Raw genomic sequence first — 22,706 nt, forward strand, 5'->3', positions numbered from 1 at the left:
TGCCTACAGGTAACACATAGCTCAGTTGGTCCACTCTGCCTACAGGTAACACATAGCAACACATTCAGTTGGTCCACTCTGCCTACGTAACACATAGCTCAGTTGGTCCACTCTGCCTACACGTAACACATAGTTCAGTTGGTCCACTCTGCCTACAGGTAACACATAGCTCAGTTGGTCCACTCTGCCTACCAGTAACACATAGTTCAGTTGGTCCACTCTGCCTACAGGTAACACATAGCTCAGTTGGTCCGCTCTGCCTACACGTAACACATAGTTCAGTTGGTCCACTCTGCCTACCAGTAACACATAGTTCAGTTGGTAACACATAGTTCAGTTGGTCCGCTCTGCCTACCACTCTGCCTACATGCCTACAGGTAACACATAGCTCAGTTGGTCCACTCTGCCTGCAGTTGCTCCTCTCTGCCTACAAGTAATATATAGTTGAGTTGGTCAACTCTGCGTACAGGTAACAGATAGTTCAGCTGCTCCACTCTGTCTACAAATAAGATATAGCTCAGCTGGTCCACAATCTCTACACGTAACACATAGCTAATTATGAAAAATATTTCTGTTTCTCAAGAAGTTGTAATATTTCTTCATGTCTTTTTGTAGTTGATGACAACAAGAAGAAATGCAGAGTGGGAGTGGAGTACCATCAACCCAATGGCACCGTGGTGTACTGTGGACGAGGACAGCCACGCTGCCCGGATGGTTATGAGTGTAATGTGGATCCTTTGGACGGACCATCATTCTGCTGTCCCAAAGAGAGTAAGTCCTGCCCTAGAGAGGCTAAGTAATACCTGAGAGAGGCTACATAATGCCCTAGAGAGGTTAATTCCAGACCCATAGAGGCTAAGTAATACCCGAGAGAAGCTTATAACATGCCCTAGAGAGGCTAAGTCCTGCCTCAGAGAGGCTAAGTAATGCCCTAGAGAGGCTAAGTAATGACCCAGGGAGGCTAAGTCCTGCCCCAGAGAGGCTAAGTAATGACTCACAGAGGCAAAGTAATGCCTAGAGAGGCTAAGTAATGACCCAGAGAGGCTGTCCCACCCTAGAGATTTTACGTCCTGCCCCGGAGAGGCTAAACAATGCCTTTAAGAGGTTATGTTCTGCCTCATAGAGGCTTATTCCTGCCCCAGAGTGTTTAGCCCCTACCCTTGAGAGGCTGAGTCTTGCCCAAGAGAAAGTTATATGTGAATAAGTGTCGAAATAAGAAGAGTGAGTTTCTCAAGTAAGTCATTGAAGGGAGGGACTTCAAGGTGTATTCAAACATTTCCAGTAAGAGGCATCGGTTGTGCTTTGGACACTACGATGTTCTAGGTGTTCTCAGTTGTTTCCAGATGTCCCACGGAAGTGACATGTCGTGGGTATTTCATGCCGTGAGAAACATGCACAATGATGTCTTCATATCTCAAAACACCAGGGCCTAGATTTTCGAAGCTCTCTTAGCGCTAAGATAGTCATAAGTTAATGTTAATGTATGGTACTTATAACTCTTAGCGCTAAGAGAGCTTCGAAAATCTAGGCCCAGGGTCTCTTTTCACAAAGCACTAATGTGATCGTAGGTCACAAAGGTAACCTTAGTACAATGTTAAAGAATGGGAGTTAAGGTTAACCTTAGTAAAGGTTGCTTCATAAAAGGACCCCCTGAGCTTCATCTTGTGACAACATGGATTTGCTTCTCCTGTGATTGACTCAATGAATGGTCCCGCCAAACCATGTCGTAACAAGTATGTCGTAAAATTCAAGGTGCTTACCATTATCTACAAGTGCCTGAAGACCAACACTGCTCCATCTTACTTGTCATCTCTTCTAAACAACCATAGACCAACAAGAACTCTTAGATCACAAGATAAAGATCTGCTTATCACCAGACCATTCAGGACCAAATACGGGGACCGCTGCTTTGAATGTGCAGCTCCCATGCTATGGAACAACCTCCCTATGTCGCTAAAATCCGCCCCAAGTCTACCAACTTTTCGAAAACATTTAAAGACATATCTATTTGAAATGAAATAGACTGATCTGCACAAGCGCCTGTGAGCAGCCTAGCTGGAACTCGGCGCTATAGAAGTAGATTATTATTATTATTATTAAGTCATTTGTAAGGAGGATAACATGAGTGTGCAAGGAACCAAGAAGTGTGCCTTGTGTTTCAGCTGAGCCCCTCAATATCTGCCATGAACCGAAAGAAAAAGGCCCTTGTGAAGCCTACATGCCCAGATACTTCTTCAACAGGACATCAGAGCAGTGTGAACGATTCATATATGGTGGCTGCAGAGGCAACAACAACAACTTCAACAGCCTTCAGGAATGCTGCAGTCAGTGTGGGGCTAACACATGTAAGAAGGTCTACTGTCAGTCACAGATACACCTTATGTTGAACAGATAGACCCAGTGTTTCCAATACTTTAATTTGCCATTTGACTATCAGGACCTGCTGCTGCCTGCAGGCTTTAAAATCTACATGCCCTGAATGAAATCTGCAGGCCCATACACTGACACTGATGATGTCATTACATACACTGATAATGTCACATAAACTGATGATGTCACAGACACTAATGATGTCACAGATGCTAATGATGACCTCACATACACTGATGATGTCACAGACACTGATGATGTCACAGACACTAATGATGACCTCACATACACTGATGATGTCACATATAATGGCACAAACACAAAAGTAACACAAACAGCTCATGTTTTTCATGTTATGTGTATGTAAATGTATCTTTTCTCAATTATCATTGAAAGCGGTGGCCTACATAACATTTGCATATTTCTGATTTAACTGTTTATATAATATTTATTATGTATGAATGTATATTATGACTCTCAGCTATCTTGATGATCTGTACTGAAAATAGGTGACATTTCTTCAATATTTGCCCTTTTCATCAGCATTCAGCAATCAGTCAGTTTATGACCTTGACTGTTTCAGCCCGCTGTAAACAGGGCAAGTGCCCTAAGCCTCAGGTCAACTACTTTGCCCCATGCCAGGATGAGTGCAGCTCTGATGCTGAATGTATGGGCAACACTCTCTGCTGCTCCAATGGCTGTGGCCGTGCCTGTCTTGTTCCGGAAAGTGAGTTGTCCCTGTGTTAGTCATGTACAGACAGTAGGTTGTCCCTGTGTTAGTCATGTACAGACAGTAGGTTGTCCCTGTGTTAGTCATGTACAGACAGTAGGTTGTCCCTGTGTTAGTCATGTACAGACAGTAGGTTGTCCCTGTGTTAGTCATGTCCAGACAGTGAGTTGTCTATATGTTAGTCATGTCCAGACAGTGGGTTGTCCCTATGTTAGTCATGTCCATACAGTGGGTTGTCTATATGTTAGTCATGTACAGACAGTGGGTTGTCTATATGTTAGTCATGTACAGACAGTGGGTTGTCTATATGTTAGTCATGTACAGACAGTGGGTTGTCTATATGTTAGTCATGTCCATACAGTGGGTTGTCTATATGTTAGTCATGTCCATACAGTGGGTTGTCTATATGTTAGTCATGTCCATACAGTGGGTTGTCTATATGTTAGTCATGTCCATACAGTGAGTTGTCTATATGTTAGTCATGTCCATACAGTGAGTGGTCCCTATGTTAGTCATGTCCAGACAGTGAGTTGTCCCTATGTTAGTCATGTCCAGACAGTGGGTTGTCCCTATGTTAGTCATGTCCATACAGTGGGTTGTCCCTATGTTAGTCATGTCCAGACAGTGGGTTGTCCCTATGTTAGTCATGTCCATACAGTAGGTTGTCCCTATGTTAGTCATGTCCAGACAGTGAGTTGTCCCAATGTTAGTCATGTCCAGACAGTGGGTTGTCTCAATGTTAGTCATGTCCATACAGTGAGTTGTCCCTATGTTAGTCATGTCCATACAGTGAGTTGTCCCTATGTTAGTCATGTCCAGACAGTGGGTTGTCCCTATGTTAGTCATGTCCAGACAGTGGGTTGTCCCAATGTTAGTCATGTTCAGTCAGTGGGTTGTCCCAATGTTAGTCATGTTCAGTCAGTGGGTTGTCTATATGTTAGTCATGTCCAGACAGTGGGGTGTCTATATGTTAGTCATGTTCAGTCAGTGGGTTGTCCCAATGTTAGTCATGTCCATACAGTGAGTTGTCCCTATGTTAGTCATGTCCAGACAGTGGGTTGTCCCAATGTTAGTCATGTTCAGTCAGTGGGTTGTCCCAATGTTAGTCATGTTCAGTCAGTGGGTTGTCTCAATGTTAGTCATGTCCATACAGTGAGTTGTCCCTATGTTAGTCATGTCCATACAGTGAGTTGTCCCAATGTTAGTCATGTCCATACAGTGGGTTGTCCCTATGTTAGTCATGTCCAGACAGTGGGTTGTCCCTATGTTAGTCATGTCCATACAGTGGGTTGTCCCTATGTTAGTCATGTCCAGACAGTGAGTTGTCCCTATGTTAGTCATGTCCAGACAGTGGGTTGTCTCAATGTTAGTCATGTCCATACAGTGAGTTGTCCCTATGTTAGTCATGTCCATACAGTGAGTTGTCCCTATGTTAGTCATGTCCAGACAGTGGGTTGTCCCTATGTTAGTCATGTCCAGACAGTGGGTTGTCCCAATGTTAGTCATGTTCAGTCAGTGGGTTGTCCCAATGTTAGTCATGTCCATACAGTGAGTTGTCCCTATGTTAGTCATGTCCATACAGTGAGTTGTCCCTATGTTAGTCATGTCCAGACAGTGGGTTGTCCCTATGTTAGTCATGTCCAGACAGTGAGTTGTCCCTATGTTAGTCATGTCCATACAGTGAGTTGTCCCTATGTTAGTCATGTCCAGACAGTGGGTTGTCCCTATGTTAGTCATGTCCAGACAGTGGGTTGTCCCTATGTTAGTCATGTCCAGACAGTGGGTTGTCTATATGTTAGTCATGTCCAGACAGTGAGTTGTCTATATGTTAGTCATGTCCATACAGTGGGTTGTCCCTATGTTAGTCATGTCCATACAGTGGGTTGTCTATATGTTAGTCATGTACAGACAGTGGGTTGTCTATATGTTAGTCATGTACAGACAGTGGGTTGTCTATATGTTAGTCATGTACAGACAGTGGGTTGTCTATATGTTAGTCATGTCCATACAGTGGGTTGTCTATATGTTAGTCATGTCCATACAGTGGGTTGTCTATATGTTAGTCATGTCCATACAGTGGGTTGTCAATATGTTAGTCATGTCCATACAGTGAGTTGTCTATATGTTAGTCATGTCCATACAGTGAGTGGTCCCTATGTTAGTCATGTCCAGACAGTGAGTTGTCCCTATGTTAGTCATGTCCAGACAGTGGGGTGTCTATATGTTAGTTATGTTCAGTCAGTGGGTTGTCCCAATGTTAGTCATGTCCATACAGTGAGTTGTTCCTATGTTAGTCATGTCCAGACAGTGGGTTGTCCCTATGTTAGTCATGTCCAGACAGTGGGTTGTCCCTATGTTAGTCATGTCCAGACAGTGGGTTGTCCCTATGTTAGTCATGTCCATACAGTAGGTTGTCCCTATGTTAGTCATGTCCAGACAGTGGGTTGTCTATATGTTAGTCATGTCCATACAGTAGGTTGTCCCTATGTTAGTCATGTCCAGACAGTGAGTTGTCCCTATGTTAGTCATGTCCAGACAGTGGGTTGTCTCAATGTTAGTCATGTCCATACAGTGAGTTGTCCCTATGTTAGTCATGTCCATACAGTGAGTTGTCCCTATGTTAGTCATGTCCAGACAGTGGGTTGTCCCTATGTTAGTCATGTCCAGACAGTGGGTTGTCCCAATGTTAGTCATGTTCAGTCAGTGGGTTGTCCCAATGTTAGTCATGTCCATACAGTGAGTTGTCCCTATGTTAGTCATGTCCATACAGTGAGTTGTCCCTATGTTAGTCATGTCCAGACAGTGGGTTGTCCCTATGTTAGTCATGTCCAGACAGTGGGTTGTCCCTATGTTAGTCATGTCCAGACAGTGGGTTGTCCCAATGTTAGTCATGTTCAGTCAGTGGGTTGTCTATATGTTAGTCATGTCCAGACAGTGGGGTGTCTATATGTTAGTCATGCCCTTTGTTTTTTCAGTGAATCAAACATGCCACACGAAGATGTCAGAGGCTTACATGAAACTAAAGGCTCACAAGGGAGCCTGCCCGATGATCTCCATCCCCAGGTAATTATGACTGACCCATGATCTCCACCCCCAGGTGCATAATACTGCCCCATGATCTCCACCCCCAGGTGCATAATACTGCCCCATGATCTCCATTCCCAGGTGCATAATACTGTCCCATGATCCCCATCCCCAGGTAAATATGACTGTCCCATGATCCCCATCCCCAGGTAAATATGACTGCCCCATGATCCCCATTCCCAGTTAAATATGACTGCCCCATGATCCCCATCCCCAGGTAAATATGACTGCCCCATGATCCCAATCCCCAGGTAAATATGACTGCCCCATAATCCCCATCCCCAGGTAAATATGACTGCCCCATGATCCCCATCCCCAGGTAAATATGACTGCCCCATAATCCCCATCCCCAGGTAAATATGACTGCCCCATGATCCCCATCCCCAGGTAAATATGACTGCCCTATGATCCCCATCCCCAGGTAAATATGACTGCCCCATGATCCCCATAACCAGGTAAATATGACTGCCCCATGATCTCCATGCCCAGGTAAATATGACTGTCCCATAATCTCCACCCCAGGTACATGATACTGCTCCATGATCTTTATCTCCAGGTAAATATGACTGCCCCATGATCTCCATCCCCATGTAGATATGACTGCCCAATGATCTCCATAATACTGCCATGATCTCCATCCCCAGAACCATGTTCTGCTAGCATACTGTGCCCTTCAAGTAAACCTTGTTCTGTTAGCATATCTTCCCCTTCAGGTAAACCTTGTTCTGTTTGCATATCTTCCCCTTCAGGTAAACCTTGTTCTGTTTGCATATCTTCCCCTTCAGGTAAACCTTGTTCTGTTAGCATATCATCCCCCTTCAGGTAAACCTTGTTCTGTTAGCATATCTTCCCCTTCAGGTAAACCTTGTTCTGTTAGCATATCATCCCCTTCAGGTAAACCTTGTTCTGTTAGCATATCATCCCCTTCAGGTAAACCTTGTTCTGTTAGCATATCTTCCCCTTCAGGTAAACCTTGTTCTGTAAACATATCTTCCCCTTCAGGTAAACCTTGTTCTGTTTGCATATCTTCCCCTTCAGGTAAACCTTGTTCTGTTAGCATATCTTCCCCTTCAGGTAAACCTTGTTCTGTTAGCATATCCTCCCCTTGAGGTAAACCTTGTTCTGTTAGCATATCTTCCCCCTTCAGGTAAACCTTGTTCTGTTAGCATATCTCCCCTTCAGGTAAACCTTGTTCTGTTAGCATATCTCCCCTTCAGGTAAACCTTGTTCTGTTTGCATATCTTCCCCTTCAGGTAAACCTTGTTCTGTTAGCATATCATCCCCCTTCAGGTAAACCTTGTTCTGTTAGCATATCTCCCTTTCAGGTAAACCTTGTTCTGTTAGCATACCATGCCCTTCATGTAAACCATGTTCTGTTAGATTATCTCCCCTTCAGGTAAACCATGTTCTGTTAGATTATCTCCCCTTCAGGTAAACCTTGTTCTGTTAGCATACCATGCCCTTGAGGTAAACCTTGTTCTGATAGCATTCCATGCCCTTCAGGTAAACCTTGTTCTGTTAGCGTATCTTCACCTTAGGGGTAAACCTTGTTCTGTTAGCATATCTCCCCTTCAGGTAAACCTTGTTCTGTTAGCATATCTTCCCCTTCAGGTAAACCTTGTTCTGTTAGCATATCTTCCCCTTCAGGTAAACCTTGTTCTGTAAGCATATCTCCCTTTCAGGTAAACCTTGTTCTGTTAACATATCTTCCCCTTCAGTTAAACCTTGTTCTGTTTGCATATCTTCCCCTTCAGGTAAACCTTGTTCTGTTAGCATATCTCCCTTTCAGGTAAACCTTGTTCTGTTTGCATATCTTCCCCTTCAGGTAAACCATGTTCTGTTAGATTATCTCCCCTTCAGGTAAACCTTGTTCTGTTAGCATACCATGCCCTTGAGGTAAACCTTGTTCTGATAGCATTCCATGCCCTTCAGGTAAACCTTGTTCTGTTAGCATATCTTCCCCTTCAGGTAAACCTTGTTCTGTGAGCATATCATCCCCCTTCAGGTAAACCTTGTTCTGTTAGCATATCTTCCCCTTAGGGGTAAACCTTGTTCTGTTAGCATATCTCCCTTTCAGGTAAACCTTGTTCTGTTAACATATCTTCCCCTTCAGTTAAACCTTGTTCTGTTTGCATATCTTCCCCTTCATGTAAACCTTGTTCTGTTAGCATATCTTCCCCTTCAGGTAAACCTTGTTCTGTTAGCATATCTTCCCCTTCAGGTAAACCTTGTTCTGTTAGCATATCTTCCCCTTCAGGTAAACCTTGTTCTGTTAGCATATCATGCCCTTCAGGTAAACCTTGTTCTGTTAGCATATCTCCCCTTCAGGTAAACCTTGTTCTGTTAGCATACCTTCCCCTTCAGGTAAACCTTGTTCTGTTAGATTATCTTCCCCTTCAGGTAAACCTTGTTCTGTTAGCATACCATGCCCTTGAGGTAAACCTTGTTCTGTTAGCATATCTCCCCTTCAGGTAAACCTTGTTCTGTTAGCATATCTTCCCCTTCAGGTAAACCTTGTTCTGTTAGCATATCTTCCCCTTCAGGTAAACCTTGTTCTGTTAGCATATCATCCCCCTTCAGGTAAACCTTGTTCTGTTAGCATATCTTCCCCTTCAGGTAAACCTTGTTCTGTTAGCATATCTCCCTTTCAGGTAAACCTTGTTCTGTTAGCATACCATGCCCTTCATGTAAACCATGTTCTGTTAGATTATCTCCCCTTCAGGTAAACCTTGTTCTGTTAGCATACCATGCCCTTGAGGTAAATCTTGTTCTGATAGCATTCCATGCCCTTCAGGTAAACCTTGTTCTGTTAGCATACCATGCCCTTCAGGTAAACCTTGTTCTGTAAGCATACCGTGCCCTTCAGGTAAACCTTGTTCTGTTAGCATACCATGCCCTTCAGGTAAACCTTGTTCTGTTAGCATACCATGCCCTTCAGGTAAACCTTGTTCTGTTAGCATATCTTCCCCTTAGGGGTAAACCTTGTTCTGTTAGCATATCTCCCCTTCAGGTAAACCTTGTTCTGCTAGCATATCTCCCTTTCAGGTAAACCTTGTTCTGTTAGCATACCATGCCCTTCATGTAAACCATGTTCTGTTAGCATATCTCCCCTTCAGGTAAACCTTGTTCTGTTAGCATACCATGCCCTTGAGGTAAACCTTGTTCTGATAGCATTGCATGCCCTTCAGGTAAACCTTGTTCTGTTAGCATACCATGCCCTTCAGGTAAACCTTGTTCTGTTAGCATACCATGCCCTTCAGGTAAACCTTGTTCTGTTAGCATACCATGCCCTTCAGGTAAACCTTGTTCTGTTAGCATACCATGCCCTTCAGGTAAACCTTGTTCTGTTAGAATACCATGCCCTTCAGGTAAACCTTGTTCTGCTAGCATACTGTGCCCTTCATGTAAACCATGTTCTGTTAGCATATCTCCCTTTCAGGTAAACCTTGTTCTGATAGCATTCCGTGCCCTTCAGGTAAACCTTGTTCTGTTAGCATATCTCCCCTTCAGGTAAACCTTGTTCTGATAGCATTCCGTGCCCTTCAGGTAAACCTTGTTCTATTAGCATACCGTGCCCTTTAGGTAAACCTTGTTCTGTTAGCATACCGTGCCCTTCAGGTAAACCTTGTTCTGTTAGCATATCCCCCTTTCATTTAGACTATGTTCTAACCCCCCTGTCTCGCCATCAGGTAAATGCAGCACACTCTACCCAGTTTGTTTGTCCGTGGGTCTTAAACTTGTCACAGTAATACATTCATCAGTTGTTTTTTGCAGATGTAGCATTGATGGCACATGGAGACCCCAACAGTGTCTGGATAGCTATGGAGTCTGTTGGTGTGTGGACCCTCGTGGCCACAAAATACCTGGCACATTCGTCAGGGGATATGCCAACTGTACTTCCAGTAAGTCATCACTGAAATACTGTAAATCACAAATTTTTTGTGATCATGATATTTTTGCGAAAATTGCGAATGACTTGACTTTGCAAAAATATCATGACACAATTTGCTGGTCAAAGGCAGTAAACAATGAACAAATATGATGTGTCTCATTATCTCTTTATTATTCACCAGTTCACAAAATCAACAACAGATCTAGACAATACATCCATTAAGCAATGACAACAACTCGGGGGGAGACTAATTTGTAGCATTACCAGTACTCACATGTCACATGTCAAACAAGGGATACTCGAACAAAAGTTACTCAGTCAGTACATCTGATAGCCCGGACAGGCGCCAACCACGCAACACAATTCTTTGTCTTTAGAGACCGTTTGATAGGCCGACACCATCCAACGGGTGTGGATAGGTTTCATCACACTTATCCAGAGATCAACAGCTTCGATGATGTCATTGTCTTTCAAGTTCACCAACACTTCTCAGCATACCAGTAACTAAACAGATCTTTCATCACAGTTCTAAGTTTTGTCTGCCTATGCAGCGTGTATTGTTTTTTAGGAAAACATCACTGATTCCTACACACGGAAGTACTCTGAGCTCAGTTCATGATTAGCAGCAACCTTTTAATGTGTGATTAGATTTGCTTTAGGTAGAACTTTCAGTTGCAATTTATTTTGAGAATTAGGCAAGTCGCAAAAATATCATGACACAAGAACGTCTGTTGGTCGCCACTTGCAAAAGTATCGTGACGCAAAAAATTCATGATTTACAGTAGTCATTGCTTTTCTTGTGTAAAACTTGATAAAAACTACAGCTTTGTTCACTAGGTTTGGAGATAATGCTTCCATTGTATTTCCAGTGGGAAGACAGAATATCTCACAGCCGAATACCTCACAGCCGAATATCTCACGTCCGGAAGGGGAAATGGATCTTCCAGCAAGTATGTATCACTGTTTACATGTCTTTAATTTGATTTGGTAATCTGCTGATCTGAATCATTGTACCAGAATACCATGGTATCTCCTCTGAATCATTGTATCAGAATATGTTGGTATCTCCTCTGAATCATTGTACCAGAATATCTTGGTATCTTCTCTGAATCATTGTAACAGAATACCATGGTATCTCCTCTGAATCATTGTACCAGAATATGTTGGTATCTCCTCTGAATCATTGTACCAGAATACCATGGTATCTTCTCTGAATCATTGTACCACAATATCTTGGTGTCTCCTCTGAATCATTGTACCAGAATACTAGGGCTGGGACGGGTAGAAAAAAATTGGAATCGAGTACCCGCATGTGCTTACCCGAATCGGAATCGAGTACCCGGAAATGTAAGGAATACAGCGCTTCTGTCAACTGTCTGAATATTCAATCACGAGTTGACAGAGATAATTATAGAAATTTGAAAGGATGGCAATAAGACATTAAAACAGATCTTAGGCTATTTAATTTACGTTTATTTAATCAACATAAAGAGTAACAGCATTACTTACATTCCTCGTTAAAACACAGAACTTTTCGTTCCCGCCGCTCATGCATAGATAAATTACAGTCGTTAATAATGACCTTCTTTAATCGGACAATACCAATGATGTACATGTGTTACGTCAATTATGAAAAAGACAAGTTATTATCTGCCCTTGTTATTACATTGTTCTCTCCCTTTCTGGGTACTCGATTCCTAGAAATAGGACTCGATTCCAGGTGTACCCGACCCGGATTCGAGTACCCAGTACCGGCCCCAGCCCTACAGAATACGATGAAACTTTAAACTAATGTTTTCTTAGCCAGAGTGTCTCTGACATTTATTCAGGTTTTTTACTCTCTTTATATGCTTGTTTTTGTGCCATTTCCACAGAGCCTGATAGTATTCCTGCCCACTGTCAGCTTGCCCCAGAAACAGGCATGTGCCGAGCTTACATGCCCAAGTGGTTCTTCAACCACACCACTAATCGCTGCGAGAAGTTTGTGTACGGTGGTTGTGGTGACAATCTCAACAAGTTCGACACAGTTGAAGAATGCTATAAAGAATGTAGGTTATCATGTCATATACCATTAGCATGAAATGTCCCACCTTTGTTGCTATTCACAACATTTTAATTATATGATGGGGCGGAGTTGACATGCCTGGTGCTGATATCGTATCCCACTGCTGTCAATGGGTGTCCGGTGGGATAAGTGATGTGGCTATTAACCTTGTAACACCTAGCATACAGCTTTGGTTATCTGGGATAATAATTTTCATTATATTGTATGTACTTAGCGCATGCCCACGTGATGTGGAATTCAGTGCTATATAAGGGGCATCATTATTATGTATTGTTTGTTACTCGTGTAACTTTAGGGTACTGTACATTCAATAGGTGCACTCACTCATCCAATGATAGATGATGACCAGATGGTGGACACATCAGTACCTACAAACACCCTGAACACAAGTGTCAGCATGTACAATCACTTTGTTCACACATGCCTCTGTTCACCCAGCAGAGAATGTGTATCAGGTCATATCTCAAAACAAACTTAAGTCTGAGTTTTGACTTAGGTTAGAGTTTCTACTCAAATTTGAGAACAAGCAGGAAAATGCATTTCCCAGAATGAACTTAAATCAATATTAAACTCAAACATAGTAGACAATTTGAGTTAGCTGGATAGATTCCTTAAGTTGATTAGGCTTTTATATTAAAAAAATGCTGTTGAGTTAAAATATGTGATGTGTTTCAGGTAACGAAGATGCTAATCCATGCAAGGTAAGTTAAACTTGGTTTGATTATGATTTGAAGCTCTAGAGAGAGTGATTTATATATATATATTTATAAAAGAAAGAATGTTATCTGAGCACTAGGTTATAGATTGGGGAAACTAACACTCATTCATGTTGATTTAGACAAATAGGAACACAGAATGATAAAAGAGAACATCAAATCTTGTGACATGAACATAAATGAAAGTCTGGATCAATACAATGTGTGATACGGACCAGAAACATGCAGTTTCTTTCACTTTCCACTATTTTTCAATCACAATAAATATGGCTTCATGAATGGAATATATTTCCTTCATTAACTTGTGTTAACATTTACTTGACAGATGAAGAAGTGTAATGAGCAAGAGCAGTGTAGTCTTGCCATTGATCACAGCTGTCAGACAGGCAAATGTGCTCACTGGCCCGAGTGCAGCTGTAAGTATCCAGGCAGTTTTCTTTGACTAACAACGTAACAAACAGTCACCTCTTGTTGGTGTCCTCCTCGTGGACTCTTACTGATAGAAATGTGTCCATTAGCACATTGGGTCTGCTGTCAGTATTAGACATAGTGAGTTGATGCATGCAGTCAGATGTCTGCAGCCAGTCTGGTGATGCATGCAGTCATGTGTGCAGCCAGTCTGGTGATGCATGCAGTCAGATGTCTGCAGCCAGTCTGGTGATGCATGCAGTCAGATGTCTGCAGCCAGTCTGGTGATGCATGCAGTGATGTTTCCAACTGGTCTGGTGATGCATGCAGTGATGAGTTCTACAAGCTTGGTGATGCATGCAGTGATGAGTTCTACAAGCTTGGTGATGCATGCAGTGATGGTTCTACAAGCTTGGTGATGCATGCAGTGATGAGTTCTACAAGCTTGGTGATGCATGCAGTGATGGTGCTACAAGCTTGGTGATGCATGCAGTGATGGGTGCTACAAGCTTGGTGATGCATGCAGTCATGAGTGCAACAAGCTCAGTGATGCATGCAGTTATGTGTGCAACAAGCTCAGTGATGCATGCAGTCATGTGTGCAACAAGCTCAGTGATGCATGCAGTCATGTGTGCAACAAGCTCAGTGATGCATGCAGTCATGTGAGCAGCTGGTATGGTGTTCAATGCAGGCATGTGTTTTTCTGGTTTGGTGATGCAGTTAATCATTACAAAGTCTCTTCCAATGCATACATGTTATGTGTAGTTCCAGGTAATGTTAAGAATGATTGTTTTTAAAGCTGAGCATCTCTTGTTCCACAGATAATGTCAGCAGCCCCCACATCACTGGTGTCCATGTCCCAACATGCACAGCCCAGAAGTTCACCACCATGCAGTGTCGACATGGCTACTGTTGGTGTGTCAGTCCTGAGGGGAATGCAATAAATGGCAGCCTTGCAAAGACATATGGTGTAATGTGTCAAGATGACGGTGAGCAAGACAAAAGTTTTCATTCGGAATCTGTATGAGTGAACCAGGAATCAACTGACCATTGTGTCCATACATCAGTGTAAGGGACGGGAGATCTGATGACCACAGTGTCCATACATCGGAGAGTGTCCATACATCAGTGTAAGGGGACGGGAGATCTGATGACCACAGTGTCCATACATCAGTGTAAGGGGACGGGAGATCTGATGACCACAGTGTCCATACATCAGTGTAAGGGACGGGAGATCTGATGACCACAGTGTCCATACATCAGTGTAAGGGACGGGAGATCTGATGACCACAGTGTCCATACATCAGTGTAAGGGGACGGGAGATCTGATGACCACAGTGTGATCTGATGACCACAGTGTCCATACATCAGTGTAAGGGGATCGGGAGATCTGATGACCACAGTGTCCATACATCAGTGTAAGGGGACGGGAGATCTGATGACCACAGTGTCCATACATCAGTGTAAGGGACGGGAGAGATGACCACAGTGACAGTGTAAGGGACGGGAGATCTGATGACCACAGTGTCCATACATCAGTGTAAGGGGACGGGAGATCTGATGACCACAGTGTCCATACATCAGTGTAAGGGGACAGGAGATCTGATGACCACAGTGTCCATACATCAGTGTAAGGGGATCGGGAGATCTGATGACCACAGTGTCCATACATCAGTGTAAGGGGACGGGAGATCTGATGACCACAGTGTCCATACATCAGTGTAAGGGGACAGGGAGATCTGATGACCACAGTGTCCATACATCAGTGTAAGGGGACGGGAGATCTGATGACCACAGTGTCCATACATCAGTGTAAGGAGGGGATCTGATGACCACAGGAGATATGACCACAGTGGGGACGGGAGATCTGATGACCACAGTGTCCATACATCAGTGTAAGGACGGGAGATCTGATGACCACAGTGTCCATACATCAGTGTAAAGGGACGGGAGATCTGATGACCACAGTGTCCATACATCAGTGTAAGGGACGGGAGATCTGATGACCACAGTGTCCATACATCAGTGTAAGGGACGGGAGATCTGATGACCACAGTGTCCATATGTCAGTGTAAGGGGACGGGAGATCTGATGACCACAGTGTCCATATGTCAGTGTAAGGGGACAGGAGATCTGATGACCACAGTGTCCATACATCAGTGTATGGGGACCGGAGATCTGATGACCACAGTGTCCATACATCAGTGTAAGGGGATGGGAGATCTGATGACCACTTTTGGTGCCCAGTGCGGAGGGCTAATAATGAAATGCACAGTGAATTTGTTCATGAATACATTGATTTTCATGACGTCATGTGTTCAGTATGTCATGACAAATATTGCCTTTCCTTGTGATTGTATTATATTTCATTACATTAAATATATCATGTCACTGTTTACAGGAAACTACAACATCTTCGAAGGCAAAGCAGGTAGGATACATTTACAAAACCTAGTTTTTGTCTTAACAAATGGAAAACAAAAACGTATATAATGTTTGCTTCTTTCAGCACTGTAGTTCTTCCTGTTGCACTAAGTGCAGTCTTGTTCTCAACCTGCAACATACATATTCTGTTGTCTACTGGTCTGTAGAAGGACCAACATCGTTTATGAGCATTGTGTCGTTCACTTCGCAACTGTCAATATATTGTGTGTTGCAGTGACCTGCAGTAATGGGACCCAACCCAACCTGAGATGCCTGGACACCTGCATGGGGAAGGTGTGTCCTGGCAAACCCAAATCCACTTGTGTGGTCGACCTGTGCTCGAATACCTGCAGCTACAAGTTCATGATGGGACCAGAAGAGGTTGAATGTGGCGGTAGGTTGCTCCCCCAGACATCTTCATCATCATCCTCTACATCTCACTCACACCCACTGATGACATCTTCATCGTCCTACTCATCCATCTCACTCAGGGATCTCAAAACTCCACACCCACTGATGACATCTTCATTGTCCTAACAAAGCATTTCACTCAAGAATTTCGAAACCTTCATTGTCCTCCTTAAGCATCTCACTCAGGGATCTTAAAACCTCACACCCACTGATGACATCTTCATTGTCCTAACAAAGCATCTCACTCAAGAATTTCGAAACCTTCATTGTCCTCCTTAAGCATCTCACTCAGGGATCTTAAAACCTCACACCCACTGATGACATCTTCATTGTCCTAACAAAGCATCTCACTCAAGAATTTCGAAACCTTCATTGTCCTCCTTAAGCATCTCACTCAGGGATCTCAAAACCCCACACCCACAGACATTTTTATTGTCCTAACAAAGCATCTCACTCAAGAATTTCGAAACCTTCATTGTCCTCCTCAAGCATCTCACTCAGGTATCTTAAAACCTCACACCCACAGACATCTTCATCGTCCTACTCATCCATCTCACTCAGGGTTTTTAATACCTCACAGTATATCACAATACCATTTGAGTTTGATCTATTACTCTGCTATGATACCTCCCTGTGTGTTAAGGTCATTATACCCCTATTATTATCCAAATCTACTTGATTCATGGTATGATTTAGCGAAGAATTTCTGATTTTTAAAAGGGAATGTATTTGGGGAGTTCTGAATGTAACACTATCATCTTGTCACCACAGTTACCTGACACACCCTTCTGTGGAGAGGTTCATCTTTACACAGATAGGCATTGTGCTGGTGTAGAACATCTGCCTTTGATGAGATTGAATTAAGGGTTTTCTGGCAGAGGCAGACAGCAGTCTACTTTTCAAATGTGCAAGTTTTTGTCCTAGAATTTTTTGTTAATGTCAATCAACTGCTTTTAAACAGCTGATCACTTACACTTCATTTGTTTCCTTGTAGAGGATGACTGTGCTGTCATGTATGCCGAGCCCAAACCCTCGTGCCAAGGTAAGTTTCAATTGTCACAGCACTAGATGAGCTTGTCAGGTGTATATGTTTATGTATAGTTACCAGACTGTCAGGTTAGAGACTCCAGGATTCCTTAATGTCCAAATTATCTTTCAAAATCCCATGCTGTCCGTCATATACACAACAGTCTGTTAACTTCAAATATACCTGGGCAGAGGCAGAACTTTTTTCAATTAGCCTCCATGAACTAAATTTGTGTTGGGTTAAAATAGAATTTTTAAACGAATTTATCTGAATTTGTTCATAACAAAGAAATGTGGTAAAAACATGAACTTTGAATGAATCCAATGTAATGATCACAAAGTCAGACACCTCAGTCATTAACATTTTTTGTTACTCTTTGATATATGATAGTGTATTAATAAATGAAGTACAATGAACGAAGAATGCTAACACCTAGCACTTAGCCTTCCTGTGGTTGTTTGGTTTGTTGTGTAATGCCGCACTCAGCAATATTCAAGCTATATGGCAGCTGTCTGTAAATAATCAAGTCTGGACGAAACAATCCAGTGCTTAACAGCATGAGCATTGATCGACGCAATTGGGATACGATGACGTGTCAACCATGCCAGCAAGCCTGACCACCCAATCCTGTTAACCGCCTTTTACGACAAGCATGGGTTTCTGAAGACCAATTCTAACCCGGATCTTCATGGGTCTAGCCTTCTTTTGAACATGTTCTAATGTCCTCTACGTATATCTCTCATCACATGGTCACATCTCACTATGTAAAATGGAAATGATATTTCTGCTTTGTAAATGTTTCCAGTGGAGCCTGACTGCCCCCGAAGGATATGCCCCAACGTGTGTGAGACCCAGACCTGCGGGAGTGACCCATGTGCCATGTGTAAAGTGGACCCATGCACGTGTCAAGCTGTCTTCACAGACATGATGACCAATAAGACCATCGCTGACTGTGCTTCAGGTGGGTGCATTTGTTGTTTCATGCCCGGCACCATGTCTCAGCGTTGGTAACTACTTCGTCCATGTTTTCAGAATGTCTGACTATGTTGACTTAAATGCTGCTATGACAATATATGACTATGATGATGTAAATACCATTATGACAATATATGACTGTGGGGACTTACCATCATGACAATGTATGACTGTGGTGTCTTAAATACCAGTATTACAAGACGTGACATAAATACCAGTATGACAATATGTGACTGTGGTGACATAAATACCAGTATGACAATATGTGACTGTGGTGTCTTTAATACCAGTATGACAATATGTGACTGTGGTGTCTTAAATATCAGTATGACAATAGGTCATTGTGGTGACATAAATACCAGCATGACAATATGTGACTGTGGTGGCATAAATACCAATATGACAATATGTGACTGTGGTGACATAAATACCAATATGACAATATGTGACTGTGGTGTCTTTAATACCAGTATGGCAATTTGTGACTCTGGTGTCTTAAATATCAGTATGACAATAGGTCACTGTGGTGACATAAATACCAGCATGACAATATGTGACTGTGGTGACATAAATACCAATATGACAATATGTGACTGTGGTGTCTTTAATACCAGTATGGCAATTTGTGACTCTGGTGTCTTAAATATCAGTATGACAATAGGTCACTGTGGTGACATAAATATCAGCATGACAATATGTGACTGTGGTGACATAAATACCAGGATGAATGTACAACCATGGTGTCTTAAATACTGCTATGACAATATGTGACTGGTGTGTCTTAAATACCAGTATGACAATATGTGACTGTAAGGGACTTAAATACATGTATTACAATATCGGACTGTGGTGACTACGATGTAGCTTTTGTATGACAGTGTGGATTGACATATGGGTATGACGAGGTCTGATCATGATGACATAGCTTTAGTGTAGTCAGCAGCTTGTAAAAGATGCTTCCATTGATGAACTCATGACTGTGTTGCAGTGAGCCACTCCCACTGTCAGATGACCTGGTGTACAAAGAAGATGGAGAAGCACAGAGAGATGCTGATGACTGGTACGACCACAATCAGCCTCCCCACATGTGGGACTGATGGCCGCTATGAGCCCAAACAATGTGAAGATGCCCAATGCTGGTGTGTGGATGGTGTTGGTCAGTGGCTCAAGAGATCAGACTTGTATGATGTTTGCGGTAAGTTGACAGTCAAGGCATAGTAATTGCTTGAACAGAACAGAAGGCATCTTTGATATAAAACTTGAAACGAGAAGGATAATAATGTATAATTGATGTGCTTGGGATTCAGCATCTAAATATCCTTATAAACATATTTTTCAGGTCGGAATGAGACAGTGAAGATTGTGATTGAAATGAAGTTTAACAATGACTTCAGTCTTGTTGCAAACAAGATTGAAGCATTCAAGAGGTGAGCAAATATTCAGAGTGAGGAAATACTTTGACCGTCTTACATTAACATGACTTGTCTTGCCTTGACTGTGAGAGACTACAGGCCTTCAAGAGTTTCAGACAATCCCCGGATATTAGTGTATTGTTTTGGGGGGTTGGGGTGGGGGTGGTGGAGGTTTGGTATTATCTAGGCCTTATATCAAAGGGTTGTTATTTATGTGATGAGACATGTCCCACACCCTTACACAGATTGCTGTTAGCCTCACGAGGAGTGAGGCAAAGCAGATGGTAGTTCCTCATGTTCAGAGAGTTATTCAACATTTGTTGACTCTTTTTTTTCAGCGCTCTCGTCATGTCCATCATAGAGGCCTCAAGCATAGGTGATGCTGCAAGTTACATCAAGGAAATTCAGGTAGGTGTAAAGACGTTCAGGTAAGGGTGTAAAGACATTCAGGTAAAGGTGTAATGTCGTATGATGTAAAGATGCATCTTGTATTGCCAGGTGTCTGGTGTATAATGTAAGATGTGTCTTGTGTTGCCAGGTGTATGAGGGAAGCATCATTGGAAAGTTCACCCTGGAGGACAATGAAGACATGGCTACCCCGTCCACTGAACTCCCTGTCATAGCAGACAGGATTGAGAAAGCGGTAAAGATCTTCCCCTAATAAATGTATTTTGACATGTTAAATATCATCAAACATTCCTAAAGTGAAGATGTTGGGCCAGTATTGGTGCTGATTTGAGAGTAAGGCGTGTATATCTGGGTGTTAGATATGGTGCTGATTTGAGAGTAAGGCGTGTATATCTGGGTGTTAGATATGGTGCTGATTTGAGAGTAAGGTGTGTATATCTGGGTGTTAGATATGGTGCTGATTTGAGAGTAAGGCGTGTATATCTGAGTGTTAGATATGGTGCTGATTTGAGAGTAAGGTGTGTATATCTGAGTGTTAGATATGGTGCAGATTTGAGAGTAAGGCGTGTATATCTGAGTGTTAGATATGGTGCTGATTTGAGAGTAAGGTGTGTATATCTGAGTGTTAGATATGGTGCTGATTTGAGAGTAAGGCGTGTATATCTGAGTGTTAGATATGGTGCTGATTTGAGAGTAAGGTGTGTATATCTGAGTGTTAGATATGGTGCTGATTTGAGAGTAAGGTGTGTATATTTGAGTGTTAGATATGGTGCTGATTTGAGAGTAAGGTGTGTATATCTGAGTGTTAGATATGGTGCTGATTTGAGAGTAAGGTGTGTATATTTGAGTGTTAGATATGGTGCTGATTTGAGAGTAAGGTGTGTATATCTGAGTGTTAGATATGGTGCTGATTTGAGAGTAAGGTGTGTATATCTGAGTGTTAGTATTGGTGCTGATTTGAGAGTAAGGTGTGTATATCTGAGTGTTAGATATGGTGCTGATTTGAGAGTAAGGTGTGTATATCTGAGTGTTAGATATGGTGCAGATTTGAGAGTAAGGTGTGTATATCTGAGTGTTAGATATGGTGCTGATTTGAGAGTAAGGTGTGTATATCTGAGTGTAAGATATGGTGCTAATTTGAGAGTAAGGTGTGTATATGTGAGTGTTAGATATGGTGCTGATTCTAGGGTGAGGTGTGTATATCTGAGTGTTAGATATGGTGCTGATTTGAGGGTAAGGTGTGTATATCTGAGTGTTAGATATGGTGCTGATTTGAGAGTAAGGTGTGTATATCTGAGTGTTAGATATGGTGCTGATTTGAGAGTAAGGTGTGTATATCTGAGTGTTAGATATGGTGCAGATTTGAGAGTAAGGTGTGTATATCTGAGTGTTAGATATGGTGCTGATTTGAGAGTAAGGTGTGTATATCTGAGTGTTTGATATGGTGCTGATTTGAGAGTAAGGTGTGTATATCTGAGTGTTAGATATGGTGCTGATTTGAGAGTAAGGTGTGTATATCTGAGTGTTAGATATGGTGCTGATTTGAGAGTAAGGTGTGTATATCTGAGTGTTAGATATGGTGCTGATTTGAGAGTAAGGTGTGTATATCTGAGTGTTTGATATGGTGCTGATTTGAGAGTAAGGTGTGTATATCTGAGTGTTAGATATGGTGCTGATTTGAGAGTAAGGTGTGTATATCTGAGTGTTAGATATGGTGCAGATTTGAGAGTAAGGTGTGTATATCTGAGTGTTAGATATGGTGCTGATTTGAGAGTAAGGTGTGTATATCTGAGTGTTAGATATGGTGCTGATTTGAGAGTAAGGTGTGTATATCTGAGTGTTAGATATGGTGCTGATTTGAGAGTAAGGTGTGTATATCTGAGTGTTTGATATGGTGCTGATTTGAGAGTAAAAGGTGTATATCTGAGTGTTAGATATGGTGCAGATTTGAGAGTAAAGGTGTATATCTGAGTGTTAGATATGGTGCTGATTTGAGAGTAAGGTGTGTATATCTGAGTGTTTGATATGGTGCTGATTTGAGAGTAAGGTGTGTATATCTGAGTGTTAGATATGGTGCAGATTTGAGAGTAAGGTGTGTATATCTGAGTGTTAGATATGGTGCTGATTTGAGAGTAAGGTGTGTATATGTGAGTGTTAGATATGGTGCTGATTTGAGAGTAAGGTTTGTATATGTGAGTGTTAGATATGTTTTGTGATTGGGAAATGCATCTTTATACAGACCAGCAGACTGTCAATCAAAGAGAAAATATGTATGTTGTTCATAATGAGCCTTTAAAGTGCTGCATGACTACAAACCCTAGAGTTAAGGATTTAGTACATTGGAGGGTTCTAAATGTTGCAGGTAAAGAGTGGGACTATGCAAGTGAAATTTGAAGATATGGTACTGGTGGCTGACTCAGGGTTATATAGCAGAACCGACCGATTTGAAGGGGATCCTCCAATAGATGTTACCACAACAACAATAATGCCCACATATGAACCGGAGCCTGAAGCAGAACCCTTGGAAGAGAAGTACATCATCATCATCTCCGTGGTGGCTGGCGTCGTGGGACTAATTGTCCTGTCGGTGCTTGTCTATGTAAGTGTTACTTCATATGTATGTGACTGTTACAGTGCTGCTTGATACACTCTATGACTATGTTACGCTATTGCTTGATACAGTATGTGACTATATTACAGTGCTGCTTGATACAGTATGTAACTATGTTACAGTGTTGCTTCATACACTCTGTGACTATGTTACAGTGCTGCTTGATACAGTAT

The 22,706-nt window shown here is 42.3% G+C and overlaps 1 protein-coding gene across 1 annotated transcript in view; it reads left to right on the top strand.

The window, feature by feature from the left end:
- Positions 1-22,706, top strand: part of LOC124272841 — a gene marked incomplete at its 5' end in the record, with an annotated part of 39,939 nt that overhangs the window by 10,063 nt on the left and 7,170 nt on the right. The window contains 19 exons of the mRNA XM_046708063.1: positions 616-771; positions 2,163-2,345; positions 2,954-3,097; positions 6,076-6,163; positions 9,959-10,086; positions 10,946-11,038; positions 11,906-12,124; positions 12,817-12,842; positions 13,183-13,273; positions 14,087-14,254; positions 15,667-15,696; positions 15,925-16,083; positions 17,095-17,142; positions 17,933-18,088; positions 19,091-19,297; positions 19,442-19,529; positions 19,853-19,922; positions 20,053-20,157; positions 22,285-22,521. Coding sequence (XP_046564019.1) covers positions 616-771; positions 2,163-2,345; positions 2,954-3,097; positions 6,076-6,163; positions 9,959-10,086; positions 10,946-11,038; positions 11,906-12,124; positions 12,817-12,842; positions 13,183-13,273; positions 14,087-14,254; positions 15,667-15,696; positions 15,925-16,083; positions 17,095-17,142; positions 17,933-18,088; positions 19,091-19,297; positions 19,442-19,529; positions 19,853-19,922; positions 20,053-20,157; positions 22,285-22,521 — 2,396 coding nt within the window. The remainder of the gene's footprint in view (positions 1-615; positions 772-2,162; positions 2,346-2,953; positions 3,098-6,075; positions 6,164-9,958; positions 10,087-10,945; positions 11,039-11,905; positions 12,125-12,816; positions 12,843-13,182; positions 13,274-14,086; positions 14,255-15,666; positions 15,697-15,924; positions 16,084-17,094; positions 17,143-17,932; positions 18,089-19,090; positions 19,298-19,441; positions 19,530-19,852; positions 19,923-20,052; positions 20,158-22,284; positions 22,522-22,706) is intronic.

The sequence above is a fragment of the Haliotis rubra genome, unplaced genomic scaffold, assembly GCF_003918875.1.
Source record: "Haliotis rubra isolate DU_JTF1 unplaced genomic scaffold, ASM391887v1 Scf1735, whole genome shotgun sequence".
Taxonomy (NCBI): domain Eukaryota; kingdom Metazoa; phylum Mollusca; class Gastropoda; order Lepetellida; family Haliotidae; genus Haliotis; species Haliotis rubra.